The sequence below is a fragment of the Micrasema longulum genome, unplaced genomic scaffold (assembly GCF_059751315.1).
Source record: "Micrasema longulum isolate JH-2025_06_02 unplaced genomic scaffold, ASM5975131v1 h1tg000594l, whole genome shotgun sequence".
NCBI lineage: Eukaryota > Metazoa > Arthropoda > Insecta > Trichoptera > Brachycentridae > Micrasema > Micrasema longulum.
In genome coordinates, this window is record NW_028277790.1 from 408,073 (window position 1) to 430,470 (window position 22,398).

Below are 22,398 nucleotides of genomic sequence, written 5' to 3' on the forward strand. Positions count from 1 at the left end.
TCATGAAAGCTTAAAAAATCGATGTTTGAATAACTCTGATTCAAAATACTTAATTTTTGTACTTGGCTTTTGTCAATACTTAGATCTCTAATAACTATCATATTAATATCTTATTAATCATACCGGCAGCTGAATAATAATAAAAATGTATTTCATTTCTTAAATTTCAAACTCCTTCGTACACAAAGTGGTTCTTGCATAACCCTTTGAATGAGTATTACCTGACAGTTTTATTTTACGATTATTCACAATTCGGTTCGGAAGCCTTCATCAAACATTAAGTCAAATCAAATAAAGTTCAATAACATTTCAATTTTCACTGCGTCAGTCGGGTACAAAGGTCAAGGTCAGAGCGGGCGAAATTCCGCCTTATAATACGTGAAAACATTATCTAATCTTTTCAGTCGGGGGTGGTTTACGATCCAGAAATAGTTCGATACGCTGCTGTATCTAATGACAAAGGAAAGGGATCGTGAATGCATAATATATTTATATAATATTATTATTTTCCCTTTTTACCTTTTAGCTGCCAGCGGTACGGGGGTAAGAAGAGAGGAGAGAGGTTAGCGCGCCACCGCGAGCGACAGGCCACGAACGAAACTCCGAACAGAACAACGAAACGTTAGTGAGCCAGTTGCGATTTGACTGTCGGCCGTTGTGGATCCGTTCTTCGTGGGTGTGTCGATTCGATTCATTAGTTGTCAAGTTTCGTGTGCGCATAAAACTTTACAAAAGTGACCAATAATAAAGTATCCGTGTTCCTGTATCCGATTTAGGAACCAGTGTGGCTGTAGAACCCGGCTGTTCGCGGTCAGGTGTGATTAATTGACGTCGGTTACCTGCACTTGTTTAGCTACCTGCCGAGCGCAATATAAAAAATGTGGCGACTTCACCGGTCAATTTTGACCGTAACGATGTTTGTATTCGCTTCCTTCGGGACTGGAGACGGGAAACCTATGACGGTCGAGGAGAAGATAAGAGACGATCCTGATTTATCTGAGGTATGAAAAACTAATACATTAATTGCTCAATTTTAAATGCAGAATAAATTCAAACAAATCGATGTCGCGCCTTCAATATATTATTATTGTTATGAAATGATTCATTCGCCAAGTATTCGAATTGTAGATTCAATATTACTTACAACAATGAATCAACTTACTACAAAACAATAAATAGTATCTTTACTTACCTATATTTAAGATGTTTTCTTATTGGATTCAACTGTAAACATTATTCAAAAATATGCGCCAATATTAGTTGATAACGCTTTAATTCATTTAAAAATTTTAAAATCGGAAAAGCCAACGGATTTTTTATTTTTATCCTTTGATGACTCACAAAATAATCTCCGAGAAATGAATAAAACAATGTTTTATCAATACGAAATAGTATATTTTTTTAAATATATTTTTTTTTTATTTAAATCTTAAAGTAGGGCACACATATCATACATATTGTTATGTGTGTTCTAATAATAACATTGCAAATATATTTAATTTATAAATTGTTTATCACATATGTCTTGACCATTATTTTAAATTTTGATATGTTTTTTTCTTCATAAATATTTTTTTCCATTTCGTAATACTTTTTAATTGCTTTAAATAAAATTGAATTTTGTGACTTTGCCTTTTTTCCTAAATGGAAGTCTAATTTTGTTCTTTTCTCTAGTATTGTGATCGTGTTTGCATTTGCATTATTTGCATCTGTAAGTACATTTTAGTACAGGTAAAGGTTGTTACGAAAGAATGTAAAGGTGAAAGACTTGAGAATTTATTGAAAAATGCTGTTTAGCGTCAACAAATACCTTTTGATAATTTTCCTTAAATTGTTTTTAATCGAGTGATATTTTATCGAACGCGTAATTATTATATAATTACTTCGTCAGAATTTGTTAGTGACGCCCATCAGAATAATTAGGTGTGATTGTTCTCCTATTGAGGATGGTACAGTACAGTGACATTCGAGAATTTTATATCTTAGTAAATTTGAGTTAATTTAACTAGATGCGGGCGGCTGCGGCATTCGTGCCTGGTAATTGGATAATAGGATGTCCTGTATCTATCTGAATCTACCACTCGCCACATAACATTTTTTATCATAATTCTTCTACATCTCTATTCTTCCTTCATCGGTTGGTTTTCCTATCATTTCTTCCATCCATCGCGTGATTAGTTCGGAAGTTTTTCGACAGTCGGAATCGTTGTTTGTCGACCGGATTACACGATCTTTATTAGAACTGATGGTCAGACTGAAATAAAAACGGTTTTCCCTCTAGCGTTGATTCGTTCTACTATTCTTTCATTTGTTTCGCCCCTCTTTTTTATCTCTTAGGATATTCATTGTATTTTTAAATACAAAAACCATTATTAGTAACACCGACGGTAACTTAACAACAAACCACAAATAAAATTAACGAATCATATAAAACTCACTCCATCCTTATTTCCATGCTGTATTAATCGATTTTTGTAATGAAATATACTCGTATAAAGATTTCTCAAATATTTCTACAGAAACATTACAAAAAAGTGTGTAATATAAATACAGTAGAACTCTGTTTATCCAAACTACAGTCATTTAAATTGCCAAATATCCAAATCGTTATCAGGAAATAAAAAATAAAGGAGATTTTTTTATTTTAAATTTAATTGTGTAATTAACTATGCTGGACGTGTTTGCAAGTTTTTAACGTAATTCCGATTTTCTGTATTATTTCAAAAGCAATTAAATCTGGCACTCATGAATCCGGACAAAATGAATTTTGTTGTATTTTTAATTTAATTTAGAGACTATTTTTTGATTTGTTTATTTTATGTAAATCAAACGTTTGTCATTTCTATGTGCTATACGTTATTATAAAATTATATTTAGTTGAACTATATTATTGATCCCTACTTTGGACTAACTTCCTTTCTTGACTACTTAACACAGGACTTAAGCCCCGTGGAGTTGGGACTTGTGTCCTAATAAATGTAAAATAGTTAATTATTTGTGATATTGAAATAAATATATTGTTTATTTATTAAAACATTTTCTTCATGCGTTTGTTAGCGGTAGCGACGCACGACGGGTAATAATTAGGTACTACAGCTAGATAACTTCAAAATCAGTATTGCAAACCCGGAAAAATCCAAAATCTAAAAAAAGTGAGATGTTAATTGAAACTTATTCAGAATACAATTTTTTACAATAATTATAACATTATCAGTTAAAAATACGGCTTTATTTGTAAGAACTTGACTTTTTAATTGTCGGGTTTGTTGCAAACATGACAACCTCTACTTGAGTATTGTAAAGTTAGAATGTATAATTTAAATTTATTATTTCACTACTGTTTCTTGACATAACCATGCTTATGTCATCACTGCTTACTTGTAAAATATTTACAGATTATAATAAAAAAATGAAGTTTAAAAAAAATATGAAGTTAAGAATTTTTTTATTTATTTATAAATTTATTGCAAAAAAATAATAGACATACTTAATAATAACAGGGAATCTATATAAAACCAATTAATGTCAAATGAAAACGGAGTGTTCTCTATTTATGATAGTCTCTATCTCTTATGGCACAGCCTGTTCTAAGATGGAGATTTTCTATCTTTAGAGAATATGTAGTCCTATACTAATAAAACAATAACATAAAAAAGAAAAACTAAAACTACTTAATTATAAATGCCTAGCTAATCAAATGTAAGTAATTAAAAATCGTTATTATACAAATATAAAGTATATATTTATGTGCCAATAATACATGTTACTTAAACATAAATAATATAGTATAATTTATAATAAAACAAATATAAAGCAATGAAATATATAAAAATATAAAAAAATATGTGTACCAATTATATAAAGTACTAAGTTTTTTTATTTACATAATTGTATCAGTTTATTGCGATTTGCTAAAAATAAAGAAAGATGGATTTTGCCGAGTTTGCAAATAGAGTTACCCACTAATAACGTACTTAAACATTTTTTATTTACCTCCATGAATGGTACAAAAAAGACAAGTTATGCATTCAAATCATCATAATATGATTATGATGGATCGCAACTTTCCTATTTGTAGTATCTATCTATTCATAGAAGAAGATATAATACCGTATGTGTTTTTAGTGGGTAACATAAAAATGCTGATTTTAAAGTAAACTAGCTGTAGTAATTACCCCACGGTATTATTGGAGTACCATTTTCTACGACTTTTAATTTTGATTTAGAATCACGAATGTTTACAGACTATTTATTAAATGTTAGAAACTATCATTTCTTTTGTTTTAAATCTTATATGGATATGATGTAACACGAGTCTACATAGATTACAAGACTTGATATATCTTTCTCATTTATTAAAATGATGAAGTTCTATTTTATGTAATCTTCAAATGGACATTTTCACATCGGATTTGGAAAGTAAAATTTGTATAAATATGCTAGATTTCAATACAAAAAACATTTATCCTTACTATGCGAAGAATAATTATACGAATGAAAGTGACGCCAATACCGCAATAAATCTGTTTACGGTGTAAGAATGAGCACGAGAATACAACTTACAGCAAGGAATACAGAGACGCTGTTCTGTGGCCGGTGTTTGTGTGAATGAGACGAAAATAAAAGAAGAAATTCGTTCAAAAACGAAAATTTTAAACTTTTTTTTCTTCGTATATTTTACAAAGTTTGGGTACATAATTAACTTATTGTTATGTCGAATTTTTCGTTCATGTACAATTTCGGTTAGCACTACACTTACAATAGAGTCCTCTAATATATTTCTTACATAAAATTAGATAACTGATTTCTGAGGTAGTTATTACGGATGTCAGGAGTTATGACTAGAGGGGAAAAGGGAACATTGAAGCCATGTAAATGTTCCCTTTAGGGGTGTGGGATTAGGAAGATCTCTTACTTTTATTAAGACATTGGGCGGAGCGCATCGCAAACAAAGATGTCTCCACAAAACAAAAAATATCAAATTTTTTAAAGTAATTAAGATCTATGAAATACTGTCCAGTAAAAAAAAATTGTTGCTAATTATTGGTAAGTAGCATAAAAAATATTTTTTAATTTGTAATTTTGAATACCCGCTAAAATGGTCATTCCATTGGCCACGCCCCCAATACGTCACGATTCATTTTTATTTGTCCCTGGCCATTGAAATTTGTTAGGAACATTATCACGAATCTCGACGTCACAGCGACCAAGGCCAAACACGTCGCGTTTTTCTACGCGCGTATTCTAATTATTATATAAGGGGCGCGGGCGTGGCCAATGGAATCATCGTTTTTGCGAAAGTTCTAAATTACAAATTTAAAAGTATTTTTTATGCTTCTAATAATTATTTTAAGCAAAAAAAATATTTTGCTGGACAGTATTTCATTAACCTTTATTACTTTTAAAATTTAAAAAAAAAGTGATATTTCCCTATTGTAGGGGCCTTCATTATTTTTATCATAAAAACTAAATAGCTACTGTCGCATTTGTAGACGAAAAACTAATACTTTTAAAAAATGTAGTGAACATGGACACAATACGAGAATATCAGTACAATATCACATGCAAAATTCTAAAACGAGACAAGGACAGTCGAGACTAATAAACCAGAGACTGAAATTATATAATAAACTACCTGAGGTGCTATTCTGAACCACTCTCGCGGCACGAGAAAACAGTTTTTCTCGTGTATTTTGTATGTTGACACACGAGATAATACGGCCACGAGAGCGTTTGAAATACAAGTCCAGATAAAACTAAAGAAGAGACTCAGACAACCTTTACAAAAGGTGTTAAAAATATTATCATTAACAATAGAATATGAATTTAAAAAGGAAAAAAATATTTAAATAGGTGCGAAGGTTTTCACGGTCACTGTTATCAATATGTTTCTTTTTTGGGTGATACCGTGTGTGCTGGATTTGTTCCGACGTTTCGGCTGCCATAGCAGGAGCCATCTTCAGGGTAAACTGAGTGTTTTGTAGAAAAAAGTGTGTGTTTAATTAAACTCAACATGGTTCCCAGCACTACATACTAGAAAAATGAATAGAAATGTGCCTACTGCCGACTGCGGCACGGTACAAATAACTAGTCCTTAAACACACACTTTTTTCTACAAAACACTCAGTTAACCTTGAAGATGGCTCTTGCAATGGTAGCCGAAACGTCGGAACAAATCCAACACACACCGTATCACCCAAAAAAGAAACATACTGTAAAAAATATTTTGTTAAATGAATGTAATCCGTAAAGGAATATATTTTTTTATTTTTAAATCGTCTCCAGGATACTTTTTTTTTATTTCAATTTTATATTTTTATTGAATTTGTGAGTTGTGAGTCTGGGACCCATTCGCGAACAATCTATTCACAGTCGACTCTACACACATCGATCATTTGTATTTTTTGCACAGTTTGTTGGAATACGTATGATTTGACATTTTCAATTTTCTCCAAGAATAAATTTAATCATATTTGTTTGTACATAGTCGGAATTTCCGTCACAGCTGTTACGAAAAGAAGTCAAGGGGAGACATGCGACAACCCTTTTCACATTGTATATATGTACATATGTAAATCATAAACCGTTTTATTATTGATTTACGTTCCTATCAGTTACCAAACGCTCCCCTAGATAACCTTCTTCCGGTTTTATATTTATTCCCTTGTCTTCTGTATAAATCATGGAAATTTGGACTCCTGCGACCTCCCGCGGAGTGCGTCTGTTCAATATTTAAAACTAGCGCAGGCTGTGCCTCTTCTGTTAGCTTTGCTGATAAAATTGTACAAAAATATGTGTAACTTTTATTAATTTTTATTTTATTTATTGGGGATATCAACAGTAATACATGGAATACAAATATAACAAATAACATATACAGAGAATAAAACCAATGACAGATATCCACAGAAATACATTAAATACACGTACAATACATACTAGTGTGTTTGTGTGAGTGTAAGTGAGTGAGAGGGTGGGTGTGTGGGTGTTATATTGGAAAGAGGGTGTCAGGTATCGAAAATATAAATATATAAAAAATATTAAGAATTAGAGATAAATTTTAATAAAATAAAATAAAACTTTATTATTGAAACTAAGTATAAGACAAAAAAGTATGTTTTAAGACGCGCATTTTAAATGTTATTTTATATTTTATTTTATTTTTTTTGTTATTTTATAAAATATAAATTAAAATACAACATCATTTAATACTTCAAATTGAATTTTGATTAAGGTCTATTTTTTTATTTGTATTCTTCATCGTTTTGCTGCGCAAACGTTGGATGCTTTTGTCTTGAACACAATTATTTATATTTAAATTTATTTCAACAGAGAGGGAAAACATTTTTGAGAAGGGAATATGGAAGGCTAGGTATTTACAGGGCTTATGACCTGTCATTGGCTGGTTTAAGTGGCCACTTTACACACTGTGTAACATCCACCATTCTGTCCATGTTTGAACATCCACACTTCCTCAACTCTTCCATCTGTTGACTTTTGTGAAGTAAAAGAGCTGAAACCTTTATCACGTGGGTGAGATTCATCCGACTGAACCAAATCACCTACTAGGCAACGTCTGAAAACAATTTTCCAATTTTTATACTTCTTTTTTTACCAGGTAGTAATTCAACAATGTTTGAGTATGTCCAAATGCTTGCAGACTGGCTGGATTTCCTCCCTAGGGAGTTTTTCATCTTTAAATTTATTTCAACAGAGAGGGAAAACTTTTTTAAACACTTAAACTAGCCAATGACAGGTCATAAGCCCTGTAAATGCCAACCCTTCATATTCCCTTCTCAAAAATGTTTTACCTCTCTGTTGAAATAAATTTAAATGTGAAAAACTCCATAAGTCATTAAGTCATTAACAACGTAGGGAGGAAATCCAGCCAGTCTGCAAGCATTTGGACATACTCAAACATTGTACAATTATTTATGTATACATTGTACATACTATTTTTGTATTAAACTTAAATTATTTTTAAATTGTGTTTTTCATTGTATCTATGTTTTTTACCATATTCTTCTTTCACTTAACTTTCTAAAGGTTTTATGGATATTCTGCTTTTTTTATATCTAAAGTTTTTTTCGCCTTTACGTAAAAATATCTAATTTTTTCAAAGTACCTTTGTATTATATATTTGAAAACGCTTACACAAATATCTGGGTAACCTAAATATAATTGATTTAAATAGAAGTTAATTAAGGATAAAATCTATTTTATGTTCTTGTAACTAATACTTTTTTTGTTAATTTATTTTATTCTTTGTTTTGTTATAAAATCACAATCCAACAGGTCCTTTTAAAGTATTTGAAAGATTTTTTAAAATAAATTTTAACGTGTTTTTATTTTTATACCATAGATTTTGATTTCGAAAAAATTAAGAATTTCTATTTAAAGAAAAGAATTTAAAAAGTAAGATATTTTATTAACAATAAAAGTAATTGAGGTTTGTAATTCGAATTGATAAGTTATCGAGTGTTCTCAGGTCGACGCCGACGCCGACGTTAGCCCCGGTTTCCAATATCCGGTGGCGCCGCTACGCCGACGCCGTGCCACTCGATGTACCTATCGCTTTGACTCATTACGAGTCACACCTTAACTAACCACTTTACACGCACGTTCATTCTATTTAATTGGTTTTGAAAAAACAAAATTTTCTGTGGTTTTTAGCAGGCATCATTCATTTAAATTATGAATTAATTTAACAAACATATTTGTAAAAAATGGTTACTAAATTTAGGTAAAGAAAAATCGGAAAACTTACTTAAAACATTCTAAAATAATAAATGGTATACTTAAATATTGTATAACTCTATTATAAATTAACTAGTAGGTAGTCATGTTATTGTTTATTTTTGCATAAAAATGTCTGCCTTAAAACAGGTTGTACCTAGTTAGGCAGACTAGACGTAATCCAGAGAAATCTATTACCGAAGTATACATGTAGCAAATAAGAATTTTTTTTGTTAATAAACCACGATTATATTATAATTATTATTTTCATTTTGAATTCTGAAATATTGTAAAGTCTTTCTTATGGGAAAATTATTTTTTTAATTGATATAATTACTAAATGTAGTACTAATGGATGAACATCTATGCTGGCGAACTCATACTAATAAATTAAGCCTCAAAATATTTTTCAGTCTACACTCACTTTGAAGATTGCAAAAATTATTACCCATTAATACTAAATGCTCACCACTCGTACAAGCATTAATACTATCCATTCTAGATTACGCTGATGTTTCCATGACTGATTTAAGCTGTGAGCAACTCGATAAACTTGAACGACTTCAGAATGCATACACAAGGTACATTTTTGGTCTTAGGAAATATGACCACTTTCTGATTATCGTAGGCACCTGACATTGCTGAAAATTAGACAACGGGGAAACTATCACTCCCTCTTGCTTTTGTTTACTCTACTTCATAGTCCTAACGCTTCTATATACCTCCGTGAAAAATTTTGACACTTTTCAGTTCATGATTTACCTCTTCGTTCTAGTTCTCAAAGCGTCCTCTTAATACCCATCCACAACTCCTTTTTCTTCTCCAACTCATATAGTGTCCATGCGGCTCGACTGTGGAATCATCTCCCATCCACTATCGAAGATGTTACCACAGTATCTCTGTTTCAATCATGTCTGAAAAAACATCTCCTTTCTCTACCTTAATCTCTCCTCCTTTTCTCTATCTTTTTTATTCCTTTTCCCATTTCGTAATAATATTGATTTAAGGTAATTTATATACGAATACAGTTATTTCTATTTTTTTAAATCGTTAGCTTTTTTATTTCGATTCAATATGTTTTGCAACTTGAATAAAAAAATTAAACTTCTATTTTATTGGTTGGAAATTGCCATTTGGCAATAAGCCCGCCAATATACAAGAAACATCATGAACAAAAAGTTTTTTTTTTTTTTACTATTCCTGGTTTGAAAAAATATATATACATAACTAACCCATGCAACAAATTATATACGTTTTCACTTATAAAGTTGTGACATCAAACTGCAATCATGTAAAGTTGAAGAAAATCACATGCGTCGTTGTTCTACGATCATAAAATAAAATGCTAATTTTTCAGAATACGGTTTTGAAATTTAATATACTTTTAAAAAATACAATTTATAACATTTCTCGATTTAAATTTTAACAAAAAGGTTTCAAACTTTTTACCAATCTCTCTCTTGTACCATTTATAATATATTTACAAGTTTTAAACAATTATTTTTTTTACTTACGCACCCACACACACGCACCCTCTCCCTCATTCATTTACGCATACACACATTTACATAAACATGAATACAAACGTCACACACATACAATTACGTAAACTCTTTTCTTATATTTAAATTTATTTCAACAGAGAGGGAAAAAGTTCCCGAGAAGAAATTTGGAAGTCTAGGCATTTACAGGGCTTATGACCTGTCATTGGCTGGTTTATGTGGCCACTTTACACACTGTGTAACATTCACCATTCTGCCCATGTTTGAACATCCACATTTCCTCAACTCTTCCATCTGAGTAAGCCCTGTAAATGCCTAGACTTCCAAATTTCTTCTCGAGAACTTTTTCCCTCTCTGTTGAAATAAATTTAAATATGAACAACTCCCTAGGGAGGAAATCCAGCCAGTCTGCAAGCATTTGGACATAATCAAACATTGTTGAATTACTACCTGGTAAAAGAAGAAGTATAAAAATTGGAAAATCGTTTCCAGGCGTTGCCTAGTAGGTGATTTGGTTCAGCCGGATGAATCTCACCCACGTGATAAAGGTTTCAGCTCTTTCACTTCACAAAAGTCAACAGATGGAAGAGTTGAGGAAATGTGGATGTTCAAACATGGGCAGAATGGTGAATGTTACACAGTGTGTAAAGTGGCCACTTAAACCAGCCAATGACAGGTCATAAGCCCTGTAAATGCCTAGACTTCCAAATTTCTTCTCGAGAACTTTTTCCCTCTTTGTTGAAATAAATTTAAATATGAACAACTCCCTAGGGAGGAAATCCAGCCAGTCTGCAAGCATTTGGACATAATCAAACATTGTCTTTTCTTATATATTATTTGTCATTAGATTCACAGTGGATTTTTTTAATTGACTAAGGTATTGTCAATATTTTTCTACTTATTTTGTTTATGTAATAGCTGTAAAAATCCCAAATAAAATAAAATAAAATCATTACCAATTACTTTTATAAAGTTTTTTTTTTTTTTTAATTTTTCACAAGTCCTTATCTTAACTGCTCCATGTTCGCATTGCATAACTTTGTACTGAATATTTCTACCAGCTGCGCGTCTCATAAGGTGACTTGCTGGCGAATACTTTAATTGATCTTAATTGATCTTCTTAGTACAGAAGACTACTTTGTGCCCCTTTAAGAAAACTTAAGATTAATTGAAAACGGAAACTCTCGTAATTACGGATTAGGTTTTGTAAGAGCTTTGCTTAATTCACTATGCAGCATAATCTCCGTACCCTCGCTTCAACTATCTTTCTGACTTGAAACAGTTTTCTCAAAACCAAATAAAAATAATGATAAAGCGGTTTAGAAAAAATACCCTCGAGAACTGCAAAGTTTATTGCTAATCAATATTAAGCAAACATTAGTCCAGAGCTTAATTCCTCCACTCCTTGGCTACTCAGATGCTATGAATGGCTTGATAAGTTGAAACACTTGCAAAATGTCTGTATACGTTATAATAATAATAATTATAACTTATATAGCGCCATTTTTGTAATATAATACCTCAAGGGCGCTTTACAAAGTGATTATATAAAGATATAAATTTAATTTTAACTTTTAAATTCAAGAAAAATAATGTACTTTTTCATATTACTTTTCCACCACATGCTAAGAATTTATTCAAATGATTTAGAGAACAAGTGGGTTTTAAGTTTCTTCCGAAATATCACTTCACTCTCACAGTTTCGGATTTCTGTTGGGAGAGCATTCCATGCCGTAGGACCTGCGACCGCAAATGCACGTTTGCCGAATTTAGTGCGCTGTTTGCGTAGAGGTATAATAACTTTTCCTCTGGACGTAGATGTAGCTGATCTAAGCGTAAGACGTCTGTCAGCTAGTTCATTTGGAATGCAGAGTTCCCTTAGATATTCTGGAGCAGAGTTGTGCAGTGACTTATACATAAGCCAACAGAGTTTGTATTCCACCCTCTGTGGAAAACGTAGCCAGTGCAATTCCCGGAGTAGTGGAGTGATATGACTGAATTTAGAGATTCCCAAAATAAGTCTCGCTGCGGCATTTAGTACAGCCTGTAGGCGAGTCATTTTATTCATTGGTAGACCTGCGTAGATACCATTACAATAATCGACTCTAGACACTACAAACGCATTTATTAATTGACGAGCGGCATCAACTGGCAAATTTTTGCGTATGCATTTAATCTGTCTCAGCTGGTAAAAGCATGAACTTATCGTTCTGCTAATTTGAGCGTCAAGAGAAAGGTCAGAATTAAGGATGACTCCCAGTAGTTTAACGGTGGGTAAAGCGGTACTCCTTACATCGGGTAGTGCCGTATCCTGGATCAAATTCTGTCGTCTGGCTGAAGCAATCCATAGCTGTTCCGTTTTAAATGGATTATGTATTAGTCTATTTTCAGCCATCCAGTTTCCTATTTTCTCAATGCATCCAGTAATCAAATCAACAAGCACATTTCTCTCGCTCGGTTTACAATAAAAATAAATCTGCGTATAATCTGCATAGCAGTGAGACCACAATCCACATTCTTTGATAATATGTCTTTAATCTTCGCAAATTCGACCACATAATCGAATACCACATGCAAATACACTGGCTCAGTATCAGGCTTAGAGATAACATTCACATTCTATCGCTTTATAATTGCTAAAAATAGTAAAGGTGATTGTCGAAATAAATGAGAATAGGACACAAAATGCTGAACACTATCAAAGTGGAGCGGAAGGTCTGTCAATATCTGTCAAGAGCCCGGCTTCTCCTTAATGAGTTTTCTGTAGTTTCCTCGTCAGAAAGAAAATGCGGAGAAGTTCCTTAATAAGGCCACAGCTGACTATCCCATCAGATCCTCACACAATGGTTAGAGCAGTTAGACAGAACATGCATATTACAGAATATATAAACCTAGTACATAATAAACAAGGGAAAAAATAAGCAACTACCATTAAAAAAAACCACTTCTTCACAGTATTTGGAATAATTCCACATCGCCTGCTTATCTGAGACAGCTCTTCCAAACTATATAACAGCATGGGATATCAGTGGCGAACGGTGACTTTTTTTATAGGTAAGCTTTATTTTTTTTCATAATTTGTACCTGTAAGTACATACATACATAAAAGTTATCTCGCAAATGAGTGGAGGCGTATAAAAAAAAGTAAATACAGGTACACGGATTCTTTTTCTATGTTTTTTTGTAAAAACAACTTCATCTCTCCAGCTCCAGTTCCACCTGCTGGCAACAGAAGACGCAATACCTACTTATTTTTAATCAAAATAATTTTAACCAATTACCCAACAAACAAACAACAATTAATAACTTTGCGTAATATGTAGGTATATTCTCCATTATTTTTAGACAGTACATGTATGCAAAAGTTTGAAAAAATAAGGATAATAAAATAAGTTTATTCATAATTCCTTTTTGTTTGGCACTCATTAAAAACACCGTATATTTGTTTGTAATCTACATTTTATACTGCAAATATTTAGGTACTAATATAAAAGAAAGTAAACATTTTATTGAATTTAAATTAATTTAAGATTAGATTTAAATTAATTTATTTATGCCAAAATACATCATTTTAACTTTACATATTACATTACATAACATAACATAACAATAACATTCATTAGAAATATTCGCAATAATATTGCAACAAAAATTCTTCGTTTCCTTCTAAACTGAGAATGAATAATGCAAGAAATTGACGACACCGGGCGAGGCGCCACTAGCTAAAACGCGCGGACTAAAAAACTGGCGTCATATGTCAACAGAACACTATCAAACGAAAATGGTCTTTAGGAAATAACGCTCGAAATACTACTCTCCAAATAGAGAAGCTTGAAATAATATTTGTAATCTGCAAGTGAATTTAGCAAGGAAAATATACGCACTGGGTTTTTGAATGTTAAAATACAGTATACATTTTGTATTGAAAAATAAGCTGCAATAATCGGAACCGGGCAATGCGCTGGGTGCGCATTCGGCAGCTTATATTTATTTTTCGAGGAAGATATAAACAGTGACGTTAATTTATAACAAATAAAGATTATTTTATTTATTCTCCTATAATTAAAACTACTATAAAACATTATTATTGGTAGTGAAATATAATGGTAAGCTGCGAATAATCGAATTTATGGACGGTTCGCCCCTGTGGGATATCCTTTTCAATACCCATCCATCGCTCTAATTGTTTTGCCTCCTCTTTCACTCGGAATAATCTATCAGCTAGCCGCTCTTTATTCACATTTAAATCACGGCTGAAATGTAACTAAATAAATATTTGAGTTTTTCCTTTCTCCTCCCTTTCTCTTCATAGTTCAGTGGAGATATTTGGTTTATTTTTGTTTCTAAAAAATAATAAAAATATAAATGTTTTATAATTAACACATTCTAATACATACACAATATTATTGTTATCAAAAACATTTTCCACTTTGTGGTATTTTTATTTTATTTTATTTATTTTTATTTTCTTTTATTCAGGAAACATACAGTACAGTTACAAAGTTTAATATTTTACACAATTGGACTTAATTCTAATGGACCAGTGATGTTTCCATATTAAAAAGCAATTAAATGTAAGGTTAATTATGAAAGTATAAAAAAGAGAAGGAAAAAGAAAACATAACACTCGAACATCACAAAATTATGTCATATTCCACTAAAATCAAATGTTTTTTTGTACATTTCGTTGCTAAGCACAATAGTTTTGTGGTATGACATTTTACACTTTTTGTTTATAAATTTTTATAAACCACTTATTTTTTTTAATTACACTTCGACCGGTTTCGAGGTTACTACCTCATCGTCAGGAATTTAACTAACTTATAATTACACGCGTTGCTATTTATATAATAAAATATTGTATGAAAGAGACAGAAAATTGAAAGAAAGAGAGAGAAAGAAGATAAAATAAATCATAACGGGAATAGTTTTAAAAGAGGACTCGGAGCTAAATTTAATTGATTATTTATTATTTGAAGTTTTATTATTTAATCAAAAAAATGTTCATTTATTACTTATTTGGTTTGGGTAAGTAGGAAGAAACTGCCATAAGGCAATATGCCCGCCCATATGTATACAAACTGTACATGCATATAAAGTGTTTAAATAAATAAAATAAAAAATGAATCGGTGCGTACATTTTCAAGGGCAGGAAACTAATATTAAAATTATCCAGGGTCTACGGTACTCTATAGTTAAGAGAATTGTTCCGGCAGAAATTTACACACCAAGAAGTTATAAAGTTCTGCTGTATAAAACACTTAAAACTCTGCCAGGTCTAGGATTACTGTGGCTTTGTATCATTTTAAAACAATTTAATAATAATAATTTCAAAATTCCCCTCAAATATAACGATAATACACGCTTCAGGTGTAATGATGGTTTGGTGGTACCAAAATATGTAATAAGTATGGTAATAGAATGCTTCATTATTTAGTACCTAGCATTTTGAATTTATTGCCCAAAAAACTTAAATTTAACACACAATACAAGAGCAAAATAAGAGAATTCCTACTCGATCAAAACTTTATAAATGAATATTTATTAACTAGTTTATGTGTAAAAAAAAATATTTGTAATTTTTTATGTATTTTCTTTCTTGTATTGTGAAAACAAAAAAAACAAAAAATTATGTTTGTATAATTGATCTTTCCGGCTCTTAATTATATCTGTAAATTCATTCCTTTAATAAACAAAGGTAATATTATATACGTTAGTATTAATATAAATCTCTACCAGCAAGCCACAGAAAGTGGCATGGTGGGATTTTACTTACTGTAAAAATAAATTAAAAGTGTTAAAATGTATACCTACCAATGTAAATAAAAAAATAAAAAAACTGTTATCAATGTATCGTCGTCTTTGGGTAATTTTTTACTAGAATAATTTACTATCCTTATTTTTACACTCATATTTTTTAATCATACTTTCATCACCTTCAAATTACAATAAACTTCCACCAAGAATATTTATCAACAAACTTCAATGTTTTTTTTTATAACAATGTGTTTGTTATATTTGACTTTGGCTCTGAATCGGTTTTGTCAGAAAATTAACGTGCCGAGACTGTCGCATACTTAAGGTTTCCTGATATGTGTATAAACTACTATACAACATTTCATAGATACACCTTGATTATAATTTCACAAATAGATATGTTAATTTCGGGAACAAACAACTGCTGTGAAATTATTCCACTATTATTATTTGTTTATTTATTTATTTATTTATTTATTTATTTACGGACAAAGTCCATTATAAACATTACAATTAAAAGAAATTTTTACAAAGGAATAAAAAAATATAAGGAACAGAAATAAGCAGCAAAGACAGATGATAGATTTTTTAGATTAAGTAAAAAGCATAGGCTAACTATACAGATTCTTTAGCTGATTTGTAAAGAAAGACATCCTTACACCATAATAATCAAGATCATGATGATCGTTCACCCGCCTGATCATTCTGGGCAAAGGCGACTGTGCACCATAATTGGTCCTGTAGTGACCGAGGAAAAGCATTTCATTATTTCTTAGTCTACGGGTGGGAACGTTAAAAAGAATCTTTTGCAAAATTTCAGGGGCATCAATGAGACAGTTCATAATTTTATACATGCAGATTATATCTGCAATGCATCTGCGTTTTTCAAGACTTGATATGCTTAAAAACCTCTCCATATCAGAATATGAATAGTCTCCTCTTTCCAATCCCATCTTCCATGCAATTTTTCTTATAAAACGATGTTGAACTGATTCAAGGCGCTTGATATGAACAGCATAATGAGGGGACCAGATTACAGATGCATATTCAAGAATAGGGCGAACTAAAGAGCAATAAAGTGTTTTAAGTGTAAGCATACTTTGGAAATCAGACGTAGTTCTATTAATAAAGCCTAAAATTTTTAAGGATCTGTTTACTATATTATCAAAGTGTTCCAGAAAAGTTAGTTTATTATCTAGGATCACTCCAAGATCTCTTATAGAGGTGACAATCGAAAGAACTTGGCCATTAAGTTTATAATCAAAAATAAAAGGATGTTTACATTTATGGTATGAAATAATTTTGCATTTATCGATGTTAAGTTCCATGTTATTAGTTTTGCACCAAGTATGAAATGCATTTATGTCTTCTTGGAGTCTGACACAGTCATCAATATTTTTAATTAGCTTAAGTATCTTGTTATCGTCAGCAAAAAGCCAGAATTTTGTAAAAGAAAAAACATTAGCAGCATCATTAACAAACAGATTAAATAGAAGAGGGGCCAAGTGGGCACCCTGTGGTACACCAGAAGTTACTAGGAAGCTATTTGATATGAAGTTATTGATTTTTACACTTTGTTTTCTATGTGAGAGGTAGGATTTTAAAAACGATAAAAAGGGATCTCTAATGCCTACAGCACGAAGTTTAGCACATAAAATGTTGTGATCAACTTTGTCAAAGGCCTTGGAGAAGTCTGTATACAGTACATCAGCTTGAAGATTATTCTCGAACGCTGTAAAAATAGTATCAGTAAAAGAAAGCAAATTGGTCGTCGTTGATTTGGCTGTCCTAAATCCATGCTGCTCCTCAATCAGCACATTTTTAAATATAGGTGTTATTTTTTTTGTAATAATTGATTCGAATAGTTTAGGAAAGGAAAGGCGCCATGGGGTGGTTCAAAAACAGATTTCATCGTAAGTGATGAATTATGTATGACGAGCTTTGTTAGCATCCGAGAGTACTTATCCGAAACTATTAGCGGATACGCTCAGAGTTATTTAAAAAATTAAAACACATTCTTACCCCTATTGCAGTAACTGACAAAATGATTTGCTAAAATCATACGTTTTGAAAATCTAGCTAATGTATTTTTCTGGGTGGTAATAAAACAATAGCAAAAAACAAAGGCAAATACAAAAGACAAGACTTATAATAAAATATAAAAAGTACATCATAATGTTCCCTTAATTACACCAGTAAGTTTGAATTGTGTTAAATAAACTCTACCAGCTAACTAAAGCCAAGAAATCGGGTATACTTAGACGAGATGATTCGAGATTTCGAGTTGAAATAGAAAAATCTGAAGAGTCTGAAATCTAAGATAAGCATTATATACAAAATCAAGAAAGGAGTTCTGCGTTGATTTGGACATGTACACAAAACGAATGTAGATGGATGCAGAAAACAAGGAAGATAGATAAAGTCATGGCATGACTAAGTCTAACAAATCTTTGAAGACGGACTTTCAAAAGTTGAAATAATCGGCGCGCGTGCATGATAGAAGGTGTATGAATGTATAGGAAACGAAGTCTGTAATTAAAGACAGAGTGTTATGGCGTTTTATACTATCTGTCTACGCCGTGATAGTTTGTTTTTGGTTTGTGTTTTTTTTTATCTTTGTAGGAATGTCAGCGTCATTAATGTCTTCCAGTCTTATGTCAATCAGTACGTATACCCTTTGATAATAAAGTAATTAGTATTTTTAAAAGCTTCAATAACTTATTTCTTGATAGCCTATAATTATCCTTTAAAAAATAATATATGGCTCCGAAGTCAATTTAAAGTTGGCGCCAAACTTTTGTTAAATTATATGACGTCACGGCAGGGTCGGAGAAATGATAAACGACCATTCAAAAAATGATGTACCGATATTAGCTTTTCCCTCCTGAGTACCTATCTACCCTTTATTTCGGTGGTTTGGGGGTAAAAGTACGTATTTAACCCCTTTTCCTTATGTTTTTAAAACGATTAATTATACTAAATAGACGAATTACACGTAGATATAAATTCATTGTAAGCATTCAACAATTTAAAGTCACTGCAATATAGAATATTTTATTGTATTATCGAGAATTCTATAAAAAATACATTTTTATGCGGTGTCAGACGATTTCGATGAATGGTATTCGAACCTTATTTTTCTGTAACTCTCTCGCTGATGCTAATGTGCGAAAAAGACAATTGAACGTCGGACTGATTTTGCCAAACTGAATTCGACGTTTCGTTGTCCCGTTTTCCGCACTTCGAAAATGAACCGATTTTATTGTTTTTTACTGTGTGTGTGCCCTTTAGCGTGTTCCAAAAATAATCATCATCATTTATTTTCCACACTTAATGGTGCATATGGCACTGCATTGGTAAACCAATCGCAGTGCATCTTGTTAATTTTTGTTACATGAAGGTAAGATGATCTTACGCTTCGGGTGCCATTCCAGCGACTATGAAATATTCAAGTGTAAAAAAACATTTTAAAAATAAATATTTCATGTCAACCATGTCGGAAATCGAACCCGAGACATCTTGCACGGTAGGCGAATGCGCTGACCACTACACTGCGATGCCGACTTCTGTTTAAAAATTATTGGTATACCGTTCGTCCGAAGACAACAGACACTTGTGATGATTTTTGGATGGTTTGAGTTCCCGTAATAAATAATTTACCAAAAATATAAATCGATAGAGACACGCCAATGGTTAATATAAAAAAATCATTTTTTTTAAATGTATAATGAATCGGGGACTGAAATTATACAATAAACTACAGTCGAAACTTAACAAAAGACTCACACAAACTTTTCAAAACGAGTAAAAAATAATATTATTAACAACTGAGTACGAAAAAAAAACAAAATTTTATAAAAGCACAATTATTAATTTTCATGTACCGACTTATAAATGGGACTTTTCTATACTAAAATCAATATATTTATTAATATTTATGACACATCAGCAAACAATGTACATGATAAAGAAATTAAATATAAAAATTAAGATCATGTACCAAAAATTTCAATTAAATTCTTTAATCATTTAATTTAGTTATTAATTTTGATAGTAAAAATTTAATAAAATTAAATACATAGAATAATAATTGTAATATATATGGTACAATACATTATTTAATATTTTAGTAAACAGATTAATAAATAATATTCATGGTAAGTTAAAAAACTGCTACGGTGCCATAATCCAGGGAGAAAATACAGGAAAACATTATTATTATTTATTTATTTAAAATAATTATAGCACAATTATTAATTTTCATGTACCGACTTGATAATGGGACCCTTTTATACTATCAATATAATATTTTAAAATATTTATGAACATCAATATCTCTTCTCTTCAATCCGTGCCTCATGTCTGAGGATGGTGATTACGCCTGACTCCAGGCATGGCTCGTCTGTGGACAGTCTCCCTCCATCTGGAACGGTCTTGTGCTCTTCTATAGGCATTCGTCAGTGATGATTCTAATACTTCAGTGACTGTGCCCCTCCATCTTGTCGGCTGACGTCCACGCGACCTTGTCCCTTCGACACTTCCCGGGAGAATAGTTTTCTCCAAACTATCAGAGTCTCCCCTGGAAATATGCCCAAAGAACTGCAGGATTCTTTTCTCGCACATGGATATCAGTCTTTCTCCTATGCCCAGTTCCTGGAGAATAGATGCATTCGTACGTCTGGCCGTCCACGGAATCCGCAGCACTCGCCGCCAACACCACATCTCGAAAGCGTCGATTTTTTAACAACATCAATATACAAAACACATCATAAAAAAAATTGCATATCAAAGTTAAGATCTTGTATAAAAAAATTGAATTAAATTATTTTATTTTTTTATATAACTTTTTGTACATAATGTTATTTGTACATTGGCGGGCTTATTGCCAAATGGCAATTTCTTCCAACCAACCAATGAAATAAAAGTTTTATTTTTATAATTCAAGTTACAGAACATATTCAATAGAAAAAAAAAGATTAAAAAGTGAAAAATGTATAAAAATAGAAATAAACGTATTTGTTTATAAATTACCTTAAATCAATGGGAAAAAGAAAAAAAGCGGAAAGAGGAAAAAGGAAAGGAGGAGAGATTAAGGAAGAGAAAGGAGATGTTTCTTCAGACGTGATTTAAACAGAGATAATGTAGTAACATCTTTGATGGTGGATGGGAGATGATTCCACAGTCGAGCCGCATGGACACTATATGAGTTAGAGAAGAAAGAGGAATTGTGTATGGGTATTAAGAGAGTGCCTTGAGAATGAGAACGAAGAGGTAAACCATGAACTGATAAGCGTTGAAATTTTTCACACAGGTATATAGGAGCGTTAGGACTATGAAGTACATTGAACAGAAGTGAGAGGGAGTGATAGTCTCTCCGCTGTCTAATTTTGAGCCATTTCAGTTGCCTACGATAATCAGAAATGTGGTCATATTTCCTAAGACCAAAAATGTACCTTATGCATGTATTCTGAAGTCGTTCAAGTTTATCGAGTTGCTCACAGCTTAAATCAGTCATGGAAACATCAGCGTAATCTAGAATGGGTAGTAGTAATGCTTGTACAAGAGTGCATTTAGTACTAATGGGTAAGAATTTTTGCAACCTTCTAAGTGAGTAGACTGAAAAATATTTATTGTATAAATATTAATTGAGTAATTAATTTTGATATTAATTAATTGAGTAATAATAATATATTGATATGGTATAACACATTACTTGATATTTAAGAAAAAAGATAAATAAATAATATTCATTGTATGTAAAAATATTACGACGGTATCCAGGGAGAAAATACGGGAAAACATTTGTTTGAAGAAAAGCGAGATCGTGTTTCCTTTCAAATTTCCTGTTTTTCTGCCAATTGGTCCGTTGACGGTAAGCAAACCGGAAATCTTTTACAATTCTCGTCATTTTTTGTATCCAATTTCCCGTAGGGCTGAAGTTCCTCATTATGTACCTACAGTTTTTTATGGTAAAATATGTGGACTTGGCTGCGGATACATAAGGAGAACCTTAACCCCAGTGACCATTTCTTCACTGCGGGCTCCAGCTGTCCTGGGAATCCGTCGATGACGATCTTTCAGCCATATTCGGCGGAACTTAGGGACGCGGGATTGACGTGGGAGGAGCCGAGAGTGCTGGCTAGCGATAGGGTCTCCAGGAGGCGTCTGGTGATGTCCACTAGCCCACATGCTCACTTAGAAGCGTACGTGAAAAAGTATAAGCCACTTTTATTTTTACTTTGATTGTTGCTGCATACATGTTTATTGAGGTAGCATATAATTTTTATTATATTTTAATCAATTTTTAAATGAGTATACCTAAAAAAAACGTGTTTTTTTAATTTACAAGTATTATTAAAATATCTTTGTCATAAAAACCGTTTTTTATATGTTATAAAAAAAT

The 22,398-nt window shown here is 31.7% G+C and overlaps 1 protein-coding gene across 1 annotated transcript in view; it reads left to right on the plus strand.

The window, feature by feature from the left end:
* The first annotated feature begins 621 nt into the window (after positions 1–621).
* The window catches only part of Fas1 (fasciclin 1 Fas1 domain-containing), a 483,956-nt gene continuing 462,179 nt past the window's right edge, over positions 622–22,398 (plus strand). Inside the window, exon 1 of the mRNA XM_088228557.1 lies at positions 622–1,001. Within this exon, the coding sequence (XP_088084683.1) occupies positions 879–1,001 (123 nt within the window). The 5' untranslated portion in view covers positions 622–878. The remainder of the gene's footprint in view (positions 1,002–22,398) is intronic.